This window comes from Podarcis pityusensis (assembly GCF_964106645.2).
Source record: "Podarcis pityusensis genome assembly, chromosome: 13".
Classification (NCBI taxonomy): domain Eukaryota; kingdom Metazoa; phylum Chordata; class Lepidosauria; order Squamata; family Lacertidae; genus Podarcis; species Podarcis pityusensis.
In genome coordinates this window covers 50,925,388-50,947,717 of record NC_138038.1, presented here as the reverse complement: position 1 = coordinate 50,947,717, position 22,330 = coordinate 50,925,388, and the positions used below count along the sequence as shown (strand labels likewise).

At 48.8% G+C, this 22,330-nt stretch overlaps 1 protein-coding gene across 4 annotated transcripts in view; it reads left to right on the top strand.

Moving 5' to 3' along the window:
- Positions 1–22,330, top strand: part of CHD3 (chromodomain helicase DNA binding protein 3) — a 58,188-nt gene that overhangs the window by 26,954 nt on the left and 8,904 nt on the right. For 2 of the 4 annotated variants that reach the window (XM_080979580.1, XM_080979583.1), the window contains exons 7-29: positions 667–814; positions 1,538–1,713; positions 2,555–2,785; positions 2,999–3,202; positions 4,016–4,227; positions 5,206–5,337; positions 5,489–5,588; positions 5,820–6,011; positions 7,825–8,025; positions 8,328–8,465; positions 8,614–8,735; positions 11,493–11,666; positions 12,182–12,323; positions 12,561–12,692; positions 13,533–13,650; positions 15,203–15,327; positions 16,784–17,015; positions 17,459–17,625; positions 17,829–18,006; positions 18,620–18,685; positions 19,322–19,407; positions 19,854–19,987; positions 21,875–22,019. In XM_080979580.1, coding sequence (XP_080835706.1) covers positions 667–814; positions 1,538–1,713; positions 2,555–2,785; positions 2,999–3,202; positions 4,016–4,227; positions 5,206–5,337; positions 5,489–5,588; positions 5,820–6,011; positions 7,825–8,025; positions 8,328–8,465; positions 8,614–8,735; positions 11,493–11,666; positions 12,182–12,323; positions 12,561–12,692; positions 13,533–13,650; positions 15,203–15,327; positions 16,784–17,015; positions 17,459–17,625; positions 17,829–18,006; positions 18,620–18,685; positions 19,322–19,407; positions 19,854–19,987; positions 21,875–22,019 — 3,555 coding nt within the window. The remainder of the gene's footprint in view (positions 1–666; positions 815–1,537; positions 1,714–2,554; positions 2,786–2,998; positions 3,203–4,015; positions 4,228–5,205; positions 5,338–5,488; positions 5,589–5,819; positions 6,012–7,824; positions 8,026–8,327; positions 8,466–8,613; positions 8,736–11,492; positions 11,667–12,181; positions 12,324–12,560; positions 12,693–13,532; positions 13,651–15,202; positions 15,328–16,783; positions 17,016–17,458; positions 17,626–17,828; positions 18,007–18,619; positions 18,686–19,321; positions 19,408–19,853; positions 19,988–21,874; positions 22,020–22,330) is intronic. The other 2 variants (XM_080979581.1, XM_080979582.1) reach the window with 2 other exon arrangements.

Genomic DNA, 22,330 nt, shown 5'->3' with positions numbered 1-22,330 from the left:
AGTGATGGGCGGATGGGCATTGTTTCTATTTGTTTGGCGTTTTCGGACTGAAGAACTGTGCAGTTTTAAAAGAAGACATCACAGCCACCTGCCAAAATTGGATTTCTGTGACCTGTTTTTGTTATGCAAATGCAGCTCATTTGCTTCCCTTTGGCTCTTTTGCTTGCTTATTGTGCTAGTCATGGGGAGGGTTCTTGGACTGACCTTTTTTGCTGCCCTTCTGGCTTTTGAGATTTCACCAGGTGCTGCCATAGCCTGCATAATGTTCAGCTTGCCTTTGAAGCCATCCTGCCCCACCACAGGCATAAGATTTTTCTTATGGGCTATGGAAACCAGGCTAGACTGAGTTTGCATGGTATGACTGGAGGTATGCTTGTTTGCTTATAATATCACTTGTGTTTCCTTCTTGCCCCCTCACCTTTACCTTATAACTGTATTAAGTGGTGCTGTATACTCCCTCCTTCCACCCCCCGGCCATAACCGAGGAGGGCCGGATGGCAAGCCACCTCCTTTTTCTTCTTGCTTGCTCCTTGGGGCAGATACTAACCTCAGGTGCCAAGCCCGTCTCCCCCACCTCCCAGAAACCATTTCCTCTCTCCCCATTCCCCCTTACTTCTGCTTCTGTATGGGCCTTTCCTAATGGAGGGCTGCTCCGGTTATGTACAGCATTTGTTTCAGAGTGACGAGGTGGGAGAGCCAGAGGAAGAATCTGACCTTGACAACTCCAGTGTTCACAGCTCCTCGGTGCGTTCTGACAGTTCAGGGCGGGTGAAGAAACTCAAGCGGGGCAGACCTGGACGGAAGAAGAAAAAAGGTGAGCGTGGGCTGTAGGTTAGAGCATGGTAGTTAGGTAAAAAAACTCATTTCCTGATTATAGGATATATGTATCTATCAATCACTCCTAACCCTGATGGCTGTGTTCTGCTTCCATGGTCAGAGGCAATAAACTTCTGAAAACCAGTTGATGAAAACTGCAGGTGGGCAGAGTGCTGTTGTACTCATGTCCTCCTTGCAGGCATCTGGCTGGTCACTGCGACAACAGGATGCTGAACAAGATGGGCCACTAGCCTGAGTTCTTTTGGGTTAGAAAAAGACAATCCTACTAGATTTCCCTGTAAAAAGAACGACAGAAGGGGCAAAGACTTGCTTTCTCAGCTGCCAGGGCAGAAGGGCCATTTTCCAAGTTTCCTGTTTGTGTGTGGCAAAGGAATTCTGGGAAGTTTCAGCCACGCCTCCTTCCCACTGGTTTGTGTCATTCACAGGCCCCCATAGCCCTGGAGAGAAGTTTGCATTCAACCCACCTTTCATTGTGCTAATCATCCAGCCTCTTCTCCCTTCAGTTGCTGCTTTTCAGTTCCATCCCCTTTTGGGGACGAGCGGTAAATGCAATTTGTTGAATACCCCTCAGTTTCTAAGGGAGGAAGATGGATGACTCCCAATCCTAGACCTGCCCTGGCCCAGGTAAGGGAGTAGGTTGTACGTAGCTCAGGTGCCTTCATGCCATATTCTGGTTTCTCCCCACTTCCCGGCCCTGCAGTTGCTGGTGAAGAAGAGGCAGACGGCTACGAGACAGACCACCAAGACTACTGTGAGGTGTGTCAGCAGGGCGGGGAGATCATCCTCTGCGATTCATGTCCCAGAGCTTATCACCTGGTGTGCCTGGATCCGGAGCTAGACAAGGCCCCCGAGGGCAAATGGAGCTGCCCCCACTGTGTAAGCTGCTCACCTTTCTTCCTTGTTCTCTGCACACTAGCACCTCCCACCCTGTGTCTCCCCCATTTCCAGGGAAGGAGCTTGCCTGTTGTAGCCCTTGCTCTGGTGCCGTTCCCGCTTAGGAGTCCAGGATGCTGTGCTAAAAATATATATTAAAAATCCAAAATATCAAGCTCTGAAAATTCAGATACTGTAGCTGGGATAGATGGTGCAAAAAACAACGAACTTGCACTTTCTAGTTCACCTTCTGAGTGCAAAACTGTCCTTTCCCTCCCTTTGTTTTAAATTAGTGCTTGGGTTAGGGATGGTGGGAAAAGAGGGACTTTGGGGGGTGCTGTGTGCATAGGGACAAGGAGGCAGGGGCTGGGGTTCAGTGGAAGGACTCTGATTGGTCCATTCAGATGCCTTGTGGTTTCAAAACCCTGGCATATTCTCGTACCACAAAGACTAATGCAATTGAAGTGGGGATACTTGCTCTTCTGATGCTGTACTAGGAACCCAGATCCTGCTATTATTGGCTGCAAGGATCTGGATCTCTTTGAAAAATTATATTTAAAAAAATATTTAGCACATGTGCTGTTGAAGCTAGTACCTAAATTAATTTTTGAGAGCTACTCTGGGCTTTTAAAGCTGTGAGTCTTCTACATACTTCATTTTCCTTTGCCGAGAATTCAGGCTGTGTAGAAACAGAAACCCATGAGTCTGAAATTCATCAGAAAACCGTAGTTGCTGGATAGGCTCTGGCTTCTGCTGTTTGCAGCTCCAAGTGCTCCTACTTGCATGACCCCTATATCATAATCCAGCTCTCTCTCTCTGGGTGTGTCGTGTCCCTCGCCTGCAGGAAAAAGAAGGGGTGCAGTGGGAGCCAAAGGAGGAGGAAGAAGAGTACGAAGGGGAGCTGGACGATGCTGAGAAGGAGGAGGAGGACGATCACATGGAATACTGCCGCGTCTGTAAGGACGGGGGCGAGCTCTTGTGTTGTGATGCTTGCATCTCATCCTACCATATCCACTGCCTCAACCCGCCGCTTCCTGAGATCCCTAATGGGGAATGGCTGTGTCCCCGTTGCACGGTGAGGGCACTGGGAGAGAGGGCATCATGCTGGATTTCGGGGTGGGGGAGGAGTGGCTGTGCTGTGAGAAGAGGGTAAGAGAGAGAGACCAGCCAATGCATTTACTTGTCAGTAAGGCTCACTGGTTACATAAAGGGTTGCCTCCTGGACAAGAGGCTTTGGTGGGTGGCCAGACTCCCTGTGTCTCTGACACCTTCTCTTTCCCATCCCCAGTGTCCCATGCTAAAGGGACGGGTCCAAAAAATCCTGCACTGGCGATGGGGGGAGCCTCCGACACCAGTCGCTGTCGCCCTGCCGCCCGATGCCAACCCAGACGACCCACCACCCAAGTCTCTGCAGGGTCGTTCCGAGCGCGAATTCTTCGTCAAGTGGGTCGGGCTGTCCTATTGGCACTGCTCCTGGATAAAGGAATTGCAGGTACAACTTTGACTAAACTTGGGGCTGAGGCAGCTATGCCTTTGGATAAAACTCCATGCCTCATCAGAGAGTGCGGGACCCCAAAACTGGAAATGAATGGTGGGGTGACAGTTCTGTCAACAGCACATAGGAAGAGCTTGCAGTGTCTGGGCATTTGAACCGCTCCACATAGCATCATTCAGTCCTTGGGCAGCTTGCTTCTGATCTTTGTCCTGCCTTCGTCCTTCGGCATAAACTTAAATCAGTGTCAGCACAACCGTGGGCTGGGGTGAACTTCTTCATTCCTTCTCTTCTGCCCCCAAGGACTGCCACCTCTCCCCAGCACCTCCCAGGACTCCAGCTCCAGCAGTGTTGTTCTGCTGTTGCTCTCTGGGCACGGGCAGCCAGGAAAGGTGCCAGCCTGTTCGTGCAAAAACCATGTCCATTTGAAAGGTGGTATATTAGAACGGGAGAGCAGTAGCAGCAACAACAACACATGTCTGTCAATGCCAATGATAAGCAGAAGTCCCAACTACTCTATGTCCCAACTACTTCTAATGACTGGATGCTGAGCATAGAGATCACCATCATCAGGATGCCCTGTGTGTGAGCCTCCTTTAGGCATGTCACTGGCTTCATCAGAACCATGTGTGCTGTTTCACTTGACCCATCATGGCAGAGGTTAGATGGCCACTGATCAGGGGTGCGGCCGCAGTGGGTTTTCTGTATCAGCATTTGATTCAAATCCTTATCTTTCTCATTCACGTCTACTCAGTTTCTCACCTTTCTTTTTTCTTCCCTTTCTCTGCCCCCTCCCCCCCCCACAAATCCCAGCTTGAGATTTTCCACCTGGTGATGTACAGGAATTACCAACGAAAGAACGACATGGATGAGCCCCCGCTGCTTGACTACGGTTCTGGTGATGACGATGGGAAGAGTGAGAAGAGGAAGAACAAGGATCCTTTCTATGCCGAGATGGAGGAGAAATACTACCGCTATGGCATCAAGCCTGACTGGATGACCATCCACCGTGTTATAAACCATAGGTCAGCTTGTGTGTGTGTGTGCATGTGCACACTTGTGTGCGCATAGTTCATCCCCCATCACAATGATGCCATGGCTCAAGGGTGGTGACCTGCAGCCCTCGGGTCAGATCTGGCCCACTAAACCACTGCAGGTGGTTGACAGGCATTGACAAAACTGAGCTCCTCTTCTCTGCAAAAGCAACTCTTTTGCTGGAAGGTCTTCCTGATCAGGAAACAGGAAGGCATACTCCTTCCTGTTTCCTGAGCATTAAGACCTCCTGCCAACGGCACAGCACAGGAAGGAGGAACCTTTGTAAGGTCAACCAGTGGGGCTTTCTTCCCCATCACAATGCTGGCTTGAACCTCTCTCCTTTCCTCTCAGCCCAGCACTGCAATGGGGATGAGTGCCATGTATACATCGTAGTGTGGTGTGTGCCAGCATATGTGTGTGTGTGATCTGCATGTGTTTGGTTTGTGCATGCTGCATATCTGGCAAGCATGTGTGTGTGTGGTGTGCATGCATGCAGCCCTCGGACATCGGTCAGTTTTGAATGTGGTCCCTGGACCCGGGAAGGTTTAGCTGCTTGTACCATAGTCCACGGCCAATGCACTGTTAGTCCTGATGAGACCTAGGTGTGTGTTGGATACTTTGCGGTGGGCATAAGTGGGGTCATCCAGCGGGGAGTAATTGAGGTATAGGTGTTGGCAGCCTGGTCACTCCTGGGAACCCCACCTTTCTTTAAAGAATATTTAATCCTCAAGGTTCTGAAGAATAAAATGGATTTGAACGTGACCTTTGTGCGTTTCACCAAGAGAATCCTTCTAAAAGATTTCCATATCTTCATGATATTCACCGGCTTAGCCATGGTGGCCTTTGTTGACTTAATCCCATCAGATGCCTTTCGGTGAAACAGAGTAAGCAAACCCAGTTTGTGTGTGTTCTTTTCTTTTTGCTTCTTTCTCTCTTTTCTCTTTGCGCTGTGAATTTACTGCGTGCAGCATTGACAAAAAGGGCAACTACCACTACCTGGTGAAATGGCGTGACCTTTCCTACGACCAGTCCACGTGGGAGGAGGATGAGATGTCGATTCCCGACTATGAGTACCAGAAGCAGGCCTATTGGTTTCACAGGTGAGGAAACTATGAGGGTGGCGGTGGGGAGGGAGGCACTGAGCAGGGCAGGATTGAGCTGCCTGGCCCAGTGCACCATGGGCCATGCCTGAGATTCCTGAGTGAGACACAATGGGGCCTTCCTCTCTATCCACCCCCCCTCACTATCTAGAGAGCTGATAATGGGTGAAGACCCTGCCCAGCCCAGGAAGTACAAGAAGAAGAAGAAGGAGCTGACGTCAGAGGACCCGCCCAACTCCCCCACCAACGATGTAAGCTCTGGGGTGGTGGCTAGCAGTGCAGCCACTCACCCTTGATGCTGCAGCACTAGGCTGGGAAGGGAGTGCAGCCTGACAAAGAGGAAAGCTCTGTGCAGCTGATGGGCCCAAGACGTTTTAAATGGGGATCATTTCAGGGGTGGTGTCCAGAAGGGAGCGAGCCTCTGTCCGTTTGTGTGCATGGCTCTCACCTCTCTGCTTCTCTCTCTCCGGACATCCTTGCAGCCCACGGTGAAGTATGACAGCCAGCCACGCTTCATCACGTCCACAGGGGGCACACTGCACATGTATCAGCTGGAAGGCCTGAACTGGCTGCGGTTCTCCTGGGCCCAGAGCACAGACACCATTCTGGCAGATGAGATGGGCCTAGGCAAGACGATCCAGACTATTGTCTTCTTGTACTCGCTGTACAGGGAGGTAAGCCAGGAGTGGTGGCCTGGGCATGTTCGCTCTCTTTTCCATTGTCCAAAGTATGTGAGTCTCTCTCTCTCCTTCCCCCCGCCACTGCCCCTGCCTCCTGTGGAAACCTAACATTTACATGTCATTGCATGGCCCTTTCCTTATGCTGTGACCCAGGATTTCTGAACTGGTTCTCTTCCTTTTCTGATCATGCGCCGTCCCAAGTGTTACAAAGAAAGTGCTGGCTTCCTGTCCTAAAAGCTCACAGTCCTAAAAGTAGAGGAAGGAGAACAGGGGTGTACATGGGACAGAGGGGGGAAATGGGTTATAAACCTTCCAGTGAAACTCTCCCACTTACTCCAGACCCCTTGCGTCTTTCCAAGAAAGAAAGCCAATAAAGTTGCTTTTGCCAACTTTGTCTTTGTTTACCCAGTTCCACCTTTCAAAACAACTAAAAGTGCCCCCATACTACTCCTGAGCCCCCATTCCCTGTTTGCCTAGCCCCTCTCCCCCTCTGAAATGGAATGGAAGAGATTCTCTTTGCTTCCTACCTCAGGCCCATCCATTCACTTCCACTGTTCTCCAACCAGATTGAAGCCACCGACTATTCTCCTCCAATATGCTTTGGATGCCATAAAGCAAGTTTCCTGCCACTTGTTACTTCCCTCAAAACCTCCGCCTTAGCTCTCGTTTTATTTGGGGTTTCCCTTCAGGGTTTCTGAAGGGAGACGGACCTCGTTTGTTGTTTGGAGTTTGGCCTCCCTGCTCTCCCAAGCTTCTCGAGTGTTCTGGAGCTGAACTATTTCTGCAGGATCCTACCCGTCAGCATGAGCTAGACCTCAAGTGCTCCCTCCCTGCTGTCCTCCTCTGCCCCAACCACCTCCTGTCTTGACCTCCTCATGGCAGCCTCCCAATGAGTGCCTGCTTTGCCAAGACATCTTGCTGAAGTACTAGAGCCGCAGGCTTTTCTGAAAGGTGGTGAGGCAAGGGAAAGCCCTTTGCTTAAGCGAGCAGCTGAGTTGCTGTCTGCTCCAGCTGCTGATCCCACACCATGAGTGGGGCGGATCCTGTCACATTGCCCCAGATTCTTTTCCCCATAACAGAAATATCTGGCAGCAGGCAGCCCTCCTCCACAAAAGAAAAGGTGCACATTTAATCTCTGTTGTAGGGCAGCTTCTTTGTTGGTGATGACGTGGGAAGCACACAATGTGCATATGCTTCTCTGAACACGAGCGTGAATGCATCTGGGAAACCTGATGGGGCCAGATTTCCCAGATACATGCAAATCTGTCTGTGACATCTGCCTGATTACCTGTTCCATGTTGGAAGCATCCGTGTTGTGCTGGTGCTTCCTACTGCATTCATAACGTGTGGAGCCATCGCCAGCCTTGTGTGATGTAGATTGTATGTCTTTTGGGCACTGACCATATGAGGTCTCCGTGTTCTGTATACCGCCTAGCACAGTGTTGGTGCTGAATGAACGTCTGGTGGGAGGAGTGCATCAGCCCCAGGCAAAGGGTCCTTCTGTGAACAGCTGTTACTTCTGTATGAACAGCTGCTGTGACTGGCTGCGTGTCAGTGATCCCAGCAGAGCCACAGGAGAACCTTGCTCATTCTGGCAGCCAGCGTTTTATGAATGGATTTCTCTTTGCCTAGCTGAGCCCCTGGGAGCCAAAAGCAAAGAGCCTGAGAATTGCTGCATCAGGCTGAGTCAGGGCTGGGAGCTGCCGGTGGCCTCTTTTGACTCCTCCCGAGCTGCAGACAGGAAGGTTCCTTCCAGTTCACATGTGATTTCATGCTCTTCCTCTTTTCTCTCCCCCCCCTCCACCAGGGCCACACCAAAGGGCCTTTCCTGGTCAGTGCTCCGCTGTCTACCATCATCAACTGGGAACGAGAATTTCAGATGTGGGCACCCAATTTCTATGTGGTAACCTACACAGGGGATAAAGACAGCCGCTCCATCATCCGTGAGAATGAATTTTCTTTTGAGGACAACGCCATGAAGGGTGGAAAGAAGGCCTTTAAAATGAAGGCAAGTGCAGTGGGGGGTTTTCCCCACCTTACAGCAACAGCAGCGCTGACTCTGCAGCTTCCCATGGGCCTGATATTGATTGTGGTCAATATAATTTTGCTCCCCACCAAACTTTGAGGCGGAAGGCAGCTCGTTAACCCCTTCGCTTCCAAGCCCCACAATGCTGCCTGCCAGCTTGCCTTTCAAATGCACAAGAGCTCCGAACTCTTCCCCCATCAAGGAGAACTGCATTCAGTGGTGCCATGGAGCAGATGGTGGCTATACGTTTTCCCACCTTCTGTATTTCTCCTTTTTGTTCTCAGAGAGAAGCTCAGGTGAAATTTCATGTCCTCCTTACCTCCTATGAGCTTGTCACCATTGACCAGGCTGCCTTGGCTTCCATCCGGTGGGCCTGTCTTGTTGTGGATGAAGCTCACCGACTCAAAAACAACCAGTCCAAGGTGAGGAGAGCTGTGTGGTGGGGAAGCCTGAGCTGGCTTGTCCTGGATAAATGCCAGGATTTGGGACTCATCTGTGGTGGGTGAGGGTGTAGGAAGGTGGAGGGAGGGAAGAAGGGTGCTCTGATGCCTGTACTGCTCTTGCTTTCAGTTCTTCAGGGTGTTAAACGGTTATAAGATCGACCACAAACTGCTGCTCACTGGGACTCCTTTGCAAAACAACTTGGAGGAGCTGTTCCACCTGCTGAATTTCCTCACTCCCGAGAGATTCAAGTATGGCTAATTTTGTGCTTCCTTCCCCTTTGCTGTGGAGACCTGTTAATCAGAGAGCTGGAGGGGCTTAATCTTAACTCCTCTCCTATCTGTCATTGACACACTGGCCTGTTTGTCATCTACCTTCAGACTGGGGTCCCTGTCCACAGTTTCCCCTCTCCTTTCCAAGTTTGCATCCACCAGTAACCTTTTCATCCAGTGCATAGCTAGCCTGAACATAGGGTGGAGTTTCTACCTAATCTTCCACCCAACTGGAACTTGGTAGAACAGAGGGGCTGAGTCCTTCCACTCTAATCACAGAAGGCCTTTGGATAAGTTCAGCCTTCATAAGCATGAGGAGGGCCTGGTGAGCCAGTTGACATAAAAAGACTTGGCTGAATGTGAAAGGACAAGTGAATAGCAAATCTCTAGATAACCACTTCTTAGTTGTCCTTCATACCAGCATTGTAAGACCTAGTGCCTAACAGCTGATCCCAAAATGTGGTGGGCCATCTGCCTCACAGCACAGCTCTAGTGTGAATGTTATACAGAAAGCGGTTTGGAAAACCTATAAAAGAGGAGCATTTGGGCATCTGAAAATGTATATCTGGAGGGATGGCTCCCTCTGCTGACCAGACATGCGCACTGCTGGCAATCTGGCATCTTGGTCACTCCGAAGTGACACTTAATGTGACTTCTGGTGGCCACAAGGGATTTCCGTTTGTCTGAAACAGATGTCTAGTGATGGGGGGCGGGCTCCTCCCATCAGCACTGGAAGCTGGACTTGTAGAGGCTTCAAGCTCTTTCTAGGGCGGGTGGAGAGGGCCAGGTTACATTTTCACATTTTTGCCCTTTGTTAACTGAGGAACCTCAGCTGCTCTTGCCTCTCCAAGGCTTAGCGAAACTAAAAGAGACGGCTTCTTTCTTACCTCTTTCATTGACTTTAGGGCTGGAAAGATTTTTATTTGGTTTGGTGGTGTCTTTTACTCCGAGACTTGCAAAGGAACTACAAAGCATTAAGTGCTCCCTCCCCTGCACATCTGTGGATTTGTTATTTCTTTCCACCTACCAACTAAAGAGCCTGCCTTCCCAGCCTTCAAATCTGACACCACATTAACACCACATAAATTATCCACTTTTATTCATTTAATTAATTTAAAATACGTTTAGTCACTTTTCTGGACAAGAGCCTTATCATCAAAATTAAAACCTTAAAAATTAGTGCACAGTTTAAAACTTTAAATAATTTTTAAAAACCTAATACAGTGGTACCTGTGAAACAGCCCTGTTTATGAACGATTTGGTTTACAAACTCCGCAAAACTGGAAGTAGCGTCCCAGTTTGCGACCTTTACTTGGTCTAAGAATGGAATTTGAAGGGTGGAAGGGCACTGGTGGCGGGAAGCCTCATTAAGGAAAGCGTGCCTCGGTTTAAGAACGGTTTCGGTTTAAGAACAGACTTCCGGAATGGATTAAGTTCGTAAACCAAGGTACCACTGTGCTACAAGTCAGCACCCTTGACAGGTTTCCACCTGCCACCCAAAATGAATAACTCAGTTATGAATATAACTCAATGAATAACTCAGTCTAACTCAGTTATCACCCAGGTAATTATTATCGTGCCTTAGAGAGCAGTTGTATACCATCCTTCATCTGCACATCTCAGGGTGGTTCACAAGCTAAAAATGCAATATAAAAGCACAAAATACAAGACAAAAACAAGAACAGAAAGCCCCAACCAATAACCCCCCTCCCCTTCCACAAACACATTTAAAAGGAGTATAGGATGTTAAATCGACCCAAGGCCTTGTTGAAGAAGAACTTGGTGCCTAAAGGTGTATAATGAAGGCGTCAGCCAAATCTCCCTGGTTCCTCAATTCTGTTTGCCCAGCCAATTTCTTGCTAGAAAATCCACTTTGTGTTGCTGTTTGTCTTGATTTAGTGCTAAAGAATGGGTTTTTCTGGGGAATGTGGTGAGGTAAAGGCAAAACCACTTGGATCCTTGCCTGGAAAGCACAGGACAAGCAGAAAATTGCTTGGACCCATGCTTTCTAGGCACAGGAAATGTGGGCAAGCCGTCCCTGTCTGAAACCCTGGAGAGCCACTGCTGCCAGCCAGTGTAGACAGTACTGCAGGGGTCGGCAAGATTTATCTCACCTGGGCCGGTTCATTCCAGCAGAGATCCCTCCATGGGCCAGCATCTGTGTCTGCGCAGAAGCAATTTTCGACACTGCGGAAGCGAGTTTAGCGCAGCACACGGATACTCGCTGAGCGGGCGGCTCAGTTCGGGGGCTGCTCGGGGGCCAGTTAAACGACCTTCGGTGGCTGCTTGTGGCCCATGGCCTTAGGTTGCCTACCCCTGCAGTACTGTATATGGCAGCCCCCTGTATTTTTTATGCTTCTATATTCTGTCTGTAATCACAAAATCTTTTAGGGTGGGTCACAAAATTTAAATGAATAAAGAAAATGCAATTTAAAACCAATTTACTTTTTATGATCCCACTCTGCAAGCCATTGTTTTAAGGAAGCTGGAGGGGCATGACTTGGTTAGAACTGGGGGAAGTTGAAGGATGGGGCTTTCGTTGCATTAAGGGTGCCCTCCCTTTGTTCACCTGCCCTAATTTGAGCACTAGGCTTGGGGGATCTTTGTGACAGATCCTCCTTCAGATACTTCCCCCAGCCCCAAATCCCTTCCTTTCCCTTGCTTGTGTGCAGCATTTTGTTGGCTTGAAATATCCCCAGAGGTGTACACGTAACAGCTTCTGTCTCTTTCCCACAGCAACCTGGAAGGCTTCCTGGAGGAGTTTGCTGACATCTCCAAGGAGGACCAAATAAAAAAACTCCATGACCTCCTGGGACCCCATATGTTGCGCCGCCTCAAGGCTGATGTCTTCAAGAACATGCCGGCCAAGACAGAGCTCATTGTCCGGGTGGAGCTCAGCCCCATGCAGAAGTATGGGCAGGATTGGGGGAGGAGAGGCAGTATGGGGGACTCTCCTTTCCATGCAGAGTGCCAGGGTGGTGGCAGATATATGACCTGGACTCTAGTGGGGTGGGGGCACCGTGGTATGGATTTACAAGTGGCAGTGATGGCTCTTGGATCAGGGAGGAGAGACCCAGTGAAACAGAATTTGGGGGAGCGGGAGCTGGTCTGGTCAGGATGGAGGAGAGTCAAGGTCCTTAGGTTCTCTGCAAGAATAGTTACATCCTGGAGGGGGGGGTTTGCAGTAGACCAAAGCATGCCAGAGCCCAAGACTCTGGTCTCCTTTCCTGCAGATTGTTGGGAGGGTGAATGGGAAAAGACAACTCATTGAATGTTAAATGTACTGTATTTCTCTCCCTCCCTTTTTGGTAAAAATCTGGCAGATACTTCTGTACGTGGAGGGGTCAGAGAGTCTCTCTCATGCTACTCTTTTTCTCCTCCTGCTGTTCCCATTCTTCTCTCGCCCCCCCCCCCCGCCCAATCAGGAAATACTATAAATATATCTTGACCCGCAACTTTGAAGCTTTGAACTCCCGTGGTGGCGGTAACCAGGTGTCCTTGCTCAACATAATGATGGACCTGAAGAAATGCTGCAACCACCCCTACCTCTTCCCTGTTGCTGCGATGGTATGTCTTGCATTGCCCAGCCGGCTGGCAGGGGCCTGGGCAGGGCCAGGGCAGCTCTCTCCAGCTGGAAGGAGTGGGCTCATGTTGTGGAGCAGGGATAGGTTGCCTTTGGCAGGCAAACTGGCCCACCTCCTCAGTTTGCCTCTGGCCTTTGCCTAATCCCCTGACAGTAAAGAATAGACCCAGCCAGATGAAACCACCTGCTTGAATGGCGACGGCTATGCTTTGTCTTGGCAGGAATCCCCCAAGTTGCCAAGCGGTGCCTATGAAGGGGGTGCTCTCATCAAGGCCTCTGGGAAACTGATGCTGTTGCAGAAGATGTTGCGGAAGCTAAAAGAGCAGGGCCACCGGGTGCTCATCTTCTCCCAGGTGAGAGTGGTTGGGGGGATATATGGGGCCTTGAGCACCTGGATGCTGGCTGTGTACAGTGTTGAGGAGGACGGGATGAAGAAGAAAAAGATGTGAACAACTTGTTGTGTGTTTTCTATGGTTACAGCATGCAAATAATGTAATTTCATGACATAAATTTTTCCTAAACGCTATGAAGGTGTTGGGATGCTGTTTTCTGTGGCATCATCTGTTCAGTAAGAACAAATTAGTCTCAAGTGCAGGCATGCAGTGTACAGCAAGAATGCTATTGATGAATGCGAAGGCACTATCAATCTCATTTAGGAATATGAATGCCCAGAGGTAAAAATGGGTTTTCCTCATTTTTCCAAGGTCTTCCTCCCTTCCCCCTCTTGTTTTTTTTTACAGTGGAAATTGGAAAGAAAAAGAAAACTCTCCAATGAACTATTATCTCTTTTAGGATATTGCTCTTTAAGGCAGGGTTTTAAAATATTATTTTAGCTGTACAGTACTCTCTCAAAATTGTTTCCACTAACTTTGTACAGTAATATACAGCATTAGGAAATTGCAGTCTCTGTGTATACAGTAGATATGAACAACTCAATTTCAATTCTGTTAGGCTAAAGAAAGGCATAGAAATAAGAAGAAGTTTACTGTTGTTTCTTGGGCTATGGAGGAGAATTTTTAGCATTATTTCTTCTTTTTTCTTGATCTTGTTTATTGTGGAGAATGTTCGTAAGCCCAAACAATTTTGCTTTCCACAGTGTTAGTGGTTTCTGCATCCCCCCCACCCCTGTTTCCCCAACTGAGAATTTCCAGAAGTACTAGATCTCTCGTCTCATTTATGGGTATCTTTTCCAGATGACAAAAATGCTGGACCTACTTGAGGATTTCCTTGACTATGAAGGGTACAAGTATGAACGGATTGATGGGGGCATTACAGGGGCCCTGCGGCAAGAGGCAATTGATAGATTTAACGGCAAGTATGAAAGTTGAAGTATGAAAGGGACGCGTGTGGTGCTGTGGTCTAAACCACGGAGCCCAGGGCTTGCCGACCGAATGGTCGGCAGTGCGAATACCTGCGACGGGGTGAGCTCCCATTGCCTGGTCCCTGCTCCTGTCAACCTAGCAGTTCAAAAGCACATCAAAGTGCAAGTAGATAAATAGGTACCACTCTGGTGGGAAGGTAAACGGCATTTCCGTGTGCTGCTCTGGTTCGCCAGAAGCGGCTTAGTCATGCTGGCCACATGACCCGGAAGCTGTACGCCGGCTCCCTTGGCCAGTAAAGCGAGATGAGCGCCACAACCCCAGAGTCAGCCACGACTGGACCTAATGGTCAGGGGTCACTTTACCTTTACCTGTGAAGGTTGTGAGCCTGATGTGTGAGGGTAGAAGGTGGGGCTTGGCCTTTATATATCATTACAGTACCGTGACCTCAATTGTCTATAGAAAGGAGCCTGCCAAGGATCTCCTTCAGGTTGAGGCTCTCTCTGGATTGGGACTAGAATGGGTTGTAAGAATCCATCTACATGCCACAAGAAGAACCCCACTAGATCAGACCAAAGGTATATCTATTTGAGGATCCTGTCTCCCATAGTGGTCAGCCAGCTGCTGATGGGGAACCTACAAACCGGGCATGAGGGTCAGGTGCAACGGTCTTGTCATGGTTGAGAAGTCAGTGCCAGAATCGGCATCCAAAACTTCAGCCTTTGTCAGCTGACAGAGGATAGGAGTTGCAGGTGTGCCAGTAGGCCAGAGCAACACTATAGGGAATGTCTAGTAGAAGGAACAAAAAATCCTGAAACAGCGACTCCTCTTCAGCTGTCTCTTGCTTCGTCACGAGACAGAACAGGGATGTAGTCTGCTAATCCAGACTAGATTGCAAAAGTTGGCTGTATGTTTTCTGCCTTTCCTGGGCAGCTGAAGGATCCAGCTCCTCAGTAATAGATGCCTTGTTTACCCCACACCAGAAAGGACATTCATGGTGAATCATAGAATTGGAAGGGACCCCCAAAGGTCATCTGGTCCAACCCCCTGCAATGAAGGAATCCAAACTAAAGCATCCATGGCAGATGGCTATCCAACCTCTGCTTAAAAACCTCCAAGGATGGAGAGTCCACAACCTCCCGAGGGAGTACATTCCACTGTCAAACAGCTCTAACTGTCAGAAAGTTACAGATAGGTAGCCGTGTTGGTCTGCCATAGTCAAAATATAAAAAAAAATAAAAAATCAAAAAAATAAAAAAAAAGGTGCTACTGGAAGGATTTTTTTTATTTTGTCAGAAAGTTATTCTTGATGTTTCGTTGGAGTCTCTTGTAACTTGAAGGTTAAGCATGGTGTTTTTGCATAGCTTGGAGCAGGCAGCCATAATTTTTACTCTGGAGTGGTGACATGATATACTTGGGAATCTGCTCCCAAGCATGAAATACCTAAGCCTGACTTCTGAGTTCAACTTTGTGTTCTGAATTTTGAGTCCAGTTCATATGTCTTACCTCCTGATTCACTCACTGAGGTCTTCATTCTTTTTCAGCCCCGGGAGCTCAGCAGTTCTGCTTCCTGCTCTCCACGCGGGCAGGTGGTTTGGGCATCAACTTGGCCACAGCAGACACGGTGATCATCTTTGATTCAGACTGGAACCCTCACAATGATATTCAGGTAGGCCCTTCTGCTCCCCTGATCACGCCCCCCCTTCCTCCTTATGGACTTCTGCTTTTAAGGAGGTGGCTGGTGCTGTGATGTTTTTATTGTAATGCTCTGCATGTTTTAATAAACTATATATACACTGTGTATGTGTATATATTATGTTTATTTTTATAATTGCTTTTTTCTATGTTTCTAGATGTTTCTAAGCATCTAAAACATCAGGGGGAAAGGTGGGATATAAAAATAATAATAATTCTGTAGATCCACCGGAGGTTGCACATAAGAACCACTTTGAGGGTGTGGTTGTTGTTTTTTACAATCAATATATTAATTTTATGAAGTAAATAATAAAATAAAATAAACCTTTCTGGATCAGACCAAAGGCTGATTTTATCTATCATCCCTTTTTCACCCATTAGCCAACCAGCGGTCAACGGGTTATAGACATTCCCACAATCCAACTATACAAGCAAAATCCTCAGCATCCCAAGAAGCTTACTTTTCATTAACACAGAGATAATTTTTAGTCAAAGCTATTTTCTGGCCACAAAGATAAGCTTGGTCATGTACCAGCAACGCCTGCTAAAATTTCTAGGCTAGAGTGAGGCTAATTTCAGCACTCCCACCCAAGGCATGGACAAATGGAATGAATAATGCAAAATCAGCAAATGCAAGGAAAGTAGTTTTCATCTACTTTATTCAGGTACCAAATTAGGCATTTTGAGATAACAGCATGAGAGAGGCCTGTATTGCAGTTGACCCTGAGCCCTTGGAACAGAGTGGATAATTAAACCTTAGCATGGTATTTGCCAAGTGATGATGGTTCTTACTCATCTGACAAACCCGCCAAACATTTTTTGGTTTTGGGTCTGTGTTTCCTGGAGTGTGAGGTGTAGAGGTGACCCTCCCCTCCCTCATGCAGACACAGAGCAATCCCTCAGCAAAGGGGGGCTGTGGCCGGGTGCATTGGGGAGCCCAAGCTATGGCTTCTACCAAGCTGGCCCACAGTTACAGACCTGTGCTCACAGAGTGAAGACAAGGGAAGAAAATCTGATGGCAAATGTGGAGCAATGAGTTTTCCAACAGGCCTCTTTCATGTACAGGGTGTTTGGGTTAATTCTCTCTATTCCCCTTTCTCTGCGTTTCCTCCCTTCCCTGCCTTCTCATGGTTTGGGTGCTATTGCAGGCTGCTTCTAGAAACAAAGTCACTAGAGTTCTCTGACATCATTGCAGATCAGCCAATGGCTAGGGACAAGTATACAGATGGGCAGCAGCCTACTTTATCCTAAAATATCTTCAGATGTTACCATTGCTGCAAAGCAGGTCCCGTTCTTTCCCTCCCTCCCTATGGTTCCTATTGGTTCCTATGGTGAGAAACCCAAATCAGGACTTAAGGGCCATAATCCTCCCCAAGCCATTTCATCATTACCTGACTTTCTCGGGTTGTTTTTCACCCCCCATTTTGCAGGCCTTCAGCAGAGCTCATCGCATTGGCCAGGCCAACAAGGTGATGATCTATCGCTTTGTGACACGGGCCTCTGTGGAGGAGCGTATTACGCAGGTGGCCAAGCGGAAGATGATGCTGACTCACCTGGTTGTCCGCCCAGGCCTGGGCTCCAAGTCGGGCAGCATGTCCAAGCAGGAGCTGGATGACATCCTCAAGTTTGGCACTGAGGAGCTCTTCAAGGACGAAAACGAGGGTGAGAGGATCGCTGCTGTGGGTGATGCATCAAGAGGCAGGCAGTTGTTTGCAGTGTCCAAGGGTTGTCCCAAGTAGAGTTAATTGCAGTAGTCTAGCCTCATATATATTAGGAGAGGAATAACTGTTGCACATTGGGAAGCTGAACAAAGGAAGCTATACTCTTTTAATCAGACAGAGCTGCTGAGCAGTGCCCTTGGCCTCTTATGCCACCTGGGCTGCCAGGTGCACCATAGCATGTTGCTATGTTAAATGATGCAGGTATCTCTTGCTGCAGCCATTACAGTGTAAAGTGTACTGTGCAGAATCAGGGTTTGGGCTGAAGGTGAAATCCATCGATCATAAATTGCAGCATCCTTTGCGGTGAAACTGGCAGCAGTCTCCCAGGTCTCAGCCTCAGTCTCCTACCCCTTGCCCCCTTTTCTTCTCCTCGCCTCACTACAGGAGAGAACAAAGAGGAGGACAGCAGTGTCATCCACTATGACAACGAAGCCATTGCACGGCTGTTGGACCGTAACCAGGATGCCACCGATGATGCGGACGTCCAAAACATGAACGAGTACCTCAGCTCCTTCAAAGTGGCTCAGTATGTGGTTCGGGAGGAGGACAAGGTCAGTCGGACAAGGCAGCTGTGAGATCATGGCTGATGATTCAATAGGCAGCAAGGCTGTGCTCTAGGGCTTCAGATGAGAGCCTGAAGCCATGGAGCAATGGGTGCAGAGTGTGCGGCTCCACCAGGTCGCTTGCAAAGGGTGACTGTTTTTGTGCTAGCGTGTGCATCCCAGTGACTCCGACCTTCTCTTTGCTGCCTCAGATTGAGGAGATTGAGCGGGAGATCATCAAACAAGAGGAGAATGTGGACCCTGACTACTGGGAGAAGCTGTTGCGGCACCATTACGAGCAGCAGCAGGAGGACTTGGCTCGCAACCTAGGAAAAGGGAAGCGTGTGCGCAAACAGGTCAACTACAATGATGCGGCCCAAGAGGACCAAGGTCAGCATTTCGGGGTCCCCTTGAGAGGATAGGAGTGCCCACCTGGCACTCTCAGGGCTACTGAACCTATCTCCGAACAAAATGGCCCCAGATTTTAGGGACCCTATCCTGACCTCCCCCCCCCCAACATTCTCTTGTAATTTGAAACCTGCAAATGCGGGGGGGGGGGGGGGGAGAGTGATTTTATGCATGCTTGGAGTGGCTAGACCTCAGGAAGTATTCCTGATGGAGGTTGTGGGGGGAACAGAGCCAGAACTGCATCTTCTTTGCATTGTGTAAGGTTTTACCAGATTCCATCTGCTGAAAGTGCGTGAGGACTGTGGGTTTTTTTGGGCAAGACATGGAGGTAGGACTGCTTCTCCCATCATGCAGTGGAAGGAAATCTAGACTAACATGCCCCCCTGAAAACCAACCTGGTCATATATTTGGTCACTGGTGTCTTAAGCAATTTTCAGCTTTCAAAAAAGGGGGTTGGTGGTTGTGTTCCAGCAACCTCTCCAGCACTTTGCATGGAAATGATTGTCTGGTGATGTGGGGTTTATGGGAGGGGGCAAGAAGCACTGAAAAAGCAAGAGCCTTGTACTGCTTGCAAACTGGCCTGATGCTGTTTCAGACAATCAGTCCGAGTACTCAGTGGGCTCTGAAGAGGAGGACGAAGACTTTGACGAAAGGCCAGAAGGTGAGGGCTTGTTTTTCCTTCCTCTCCTGCATGTGGTGTGCCCTGAAAGGAGCCTGAAGATTGTGTAATAGTCCAACTCTCGGCCCAGGGGAGGGATCCTCCCTCTTTCCATGCTCAATCCACAGCTTGTGAGCTCCTGCCAAGCAAAGAGAGGGAACAAATCTATATGGCTGGTTGGGAACAGAGGTTTGCTCATGTGCAGCATTCCATCAGGGCTGTGAACTGTGTGTACACGCGCGTTTTTGTGTTACTGATTCTTGACCTACGCTGCCTTGTATTGCACCTAACAAACCCCGTGGGACTTGCTCTTTCCTGGTGGCCTGCCTTCCTCTGTGTGATGGGAGGTTGCTTTCTATCACGGCAGCCTGCTGCACATGTCTTTCTGGGATCTCAGCCAGCCAGCCCTCCCTCCCTATTGGCATGCCAGGAGGAGGGCTGCGTTCTCTTCCTGGCTTTCCCGGGCCAAATGAGTGTGTGGCCTTGGGCAGGCCAGCACAAGGGACTTCGGTGGGACCTGCTCCATGTCCTGCCTGCCAAGCCAGGCGAGGCTTTCTGGGCACCTGGCCATGCCTCGGCAATACTAGAGCAGTGGAGGGATGTGATTGTAAGCCTCTGTCTCTCGCTCTGCGTGCCAAGGTCGCCGACAGTCCAGACGGCAGCTCCGGAACGAGAAGGACAAGCCTCTCCCCCCGCTTCTGGCACGAGTTGGTGGGAACATTGAGGTGAGAGGACGGCTTTTGAGTGGTGGGCGGGGAAACATGGATGGGACAGGTCCACTTCCCCAACAACCATTTGAACTGTGGAGTAGGAAAAAAGTATGGGTTGGACTACTGGAGGATTTTGTTTCTGTAGGCAGATGTCAGGGAAGAGGAAGTTTGTCTGTGGGAAAGGGGGACTGGAAAAGGAGCAGTGCTTTGGCATTATTTATTTTTTATTTCATTAAATTTATTCACTGCTTGATTGTAAAAAAAGCAAGCAAACATCAAAGCGGTTTACAAAATCTATGTGTTGTGGTACAGCTTGAGTGGTGGGCAATTTGGCAACAGTTACGCTCTGTGGGCAAGTGGCTAGTTTCCTAGGTTTCCTAGAAGAGTTAGGGGGACCCTAGCAGTAGCCATATTAGTGACGCTTTGGGGATGACCCTGGCTTTTGTGCCACCTTCCTTCAGGTGCTCGGGTTCAACACCCGCCAGCGAAAGGCCTTCCTGAATGCCGTCATGCGCTGGGGCATGCCTCCACAAGATGCCTTCACCTCCCAGTGGCTGGTCCGGGACTTGCGGGGCAAGACGGAGAAAGAATTTAAGTAGGTGTCTTGTGTGAGATTTGCGTCCTGCGATATTCCACTTCCCAGGGGGAAGAAGGGTTCATCCTGCCTCCTGATTAACAAGTTTTGAGGATCCTCCTGCAAAGCAGCTATAACCAGGGTTGTCTAAACGTCACAGTCCTACTATACAAGCACAAACACACAGCATCTCAAGAAACTTATTTTCATTAAAAGAAAAAGAAAGAAAACAGACTCTTTCTAGACATTCTGGCCCCAAAGATAAGCTTGGCTGCATACCAGCAATGTCTGCTAAAACCTCCAGCGCTCGAGGGAGGCTCATCTTCAGCACTCCCTCTGCTAGTATGAACAACTGGAACATATCATACAAAATAAGCAAATGCAAGGAAAGCAGTTTTCAGTCTAATTTGTTCAAGTGCCAGATTTGGCATTTTCAGGTGTAGCATGACATATAGCCTGTACTGACCCTGTACCCTTGGAACAGGGTGGAAAGATTAGCCCTCGGACTCTATTTGCCAAGTGATGATGGTTCTTACTCATCTGACAAACCCTCCAAACATTTTTTGGGTCTGTGTTTCCTGGAGTGAGGTGTAGAGGTGACCCTCCCCTCCCTCATGCAGACCCAGAGCAGTCCCTCAGCAAAGGGGGGCTGTGGCCGGGTGCACTGGGGAGCCCAAGCTATGGCTTCTACCAAGCTGGCCCACAGTTACAGAGCTATGTGCGCACAGAGTGAAGACAAGGGAAGAAAATCTGACAGCAAATGTGTGGGTCTTTGTCATAGGTGGGGTGTTTGGGTTCAGGTCCACGTTCAGTATTTCTATTCCTTTCCGTTTCCTCCTTTTCCTCCCATCTCATGGTTTGGGTGCTATTGCTTCTGGAAACAAAGGCACTGTGACATCACTGCAATCTAGCCACTGGTTAGGAGCTGGCTTTTGCAGATGGACAGCAGCCTATTTCAAAAGATGTTAAGGTGCCATCCACTGCCGCAAAGCAGGCTCCTCCTGCTTTAAACCCAAATAATTCTGTTCACAGCAGCTCACCAAATGCAGAGGATAAGAGGAAACCAGCTCAATCGGATCAAAGGTCCATATAGTCCAGCACCCTCCCCCCAGTAGCCAGCCAGTTGCCCCAAGCGGGGGAAGTCTACAAACAGGACATGAGTGCAGTCACTCTCTCCTGCCCAGGATCGCCAGCAATGGGTATTGAGAGGCAGGCTGACTCTGATCCAGGAAGAAGCATACAGCTATTGATAACTGCCTTTAAAGTTGTCCAAATTGGCAGCCATTGGCACATTTTGTTTCTATAGGCACTGTGTGAAGGACTCGCCTTCCATTCATTTTCATTGGATAATCCCACTGATTATGGGAGTGAAGCAAAAATGCTTCTCCATACATTGCATAATTTCATACAAATTTATCACCCTCTACTTGCTTTTTTCCTAAACTAAAAAGCCCCAGATGTTTGTAGAACCATAGAATGGGACCACAAGTGTCATCATCCAACACCCTGCTATCACAGCTTAAAAAATCTATTTCAGGTGGCCTTCTAACCTCCATTTTAAAATTTCCAATAAGGAGACTCCAGCACCTTCCCTGGTATTCCAGTCCACTGCCAAACAGCTCCTACTGTCAGAAAGTTCTTCCTAATATTCAGTCAGGATATCCTTTCTCATTTAAATCCATGGTTTGGGTCCTACCCTCCGCAGCAGCAGAAGGCAAGTTTGCTCCATCTTCCATGTGACACCACTTCAGATATTTGTTTTATCTGTTGTAACCTTTCTTCATAGGGGAGTTGCTCTGTCCCCTGAGCATCCATGGGGAAATGTATCAGGATCTTAACTTTGGTGCTCCCCCCCCCCCCACCTTGCATAAATTCTCATTCAGCCTGTCGGATTTTATATTTCTTCAGGGCATACGTCTCACTATTCATGAGACACCTCTGCGAGCCTGGGGCTGACGGTTCTGAGACTTTTGCCGATGGGGTGCCCAGGGAAGGTCTCTCAAGGCAGCAGGTCCTGACACGGATAGGTGTCATGTCTCTGGTGAAGAAAAAGGTAGGGAATCTGACCATCAGGGTAGGAAAGGCAGTGGGTGGGTAAAGGGAAATCATTCAGTTCCCTTAAGAAATTATTCTGCGTGGGTTTGAGCATGGCTTCTTTCCTCTAAAGGAAAAGGAAGTGTTCTTGAGTATCTTGGTTTTCTTGTTCACCGTTAACCAGGTAAATTCCAACTCCCTCTTCTTCTTCTTGCTTTAAATAACAAGCCGATATTTTACCCATCCTCTCTCCACAATCCCCATAGCTCTGGTGCAAATAAGCCAGTGCAAATTCAACTCTAGCATAATATAGTTAATATTATGTGCATT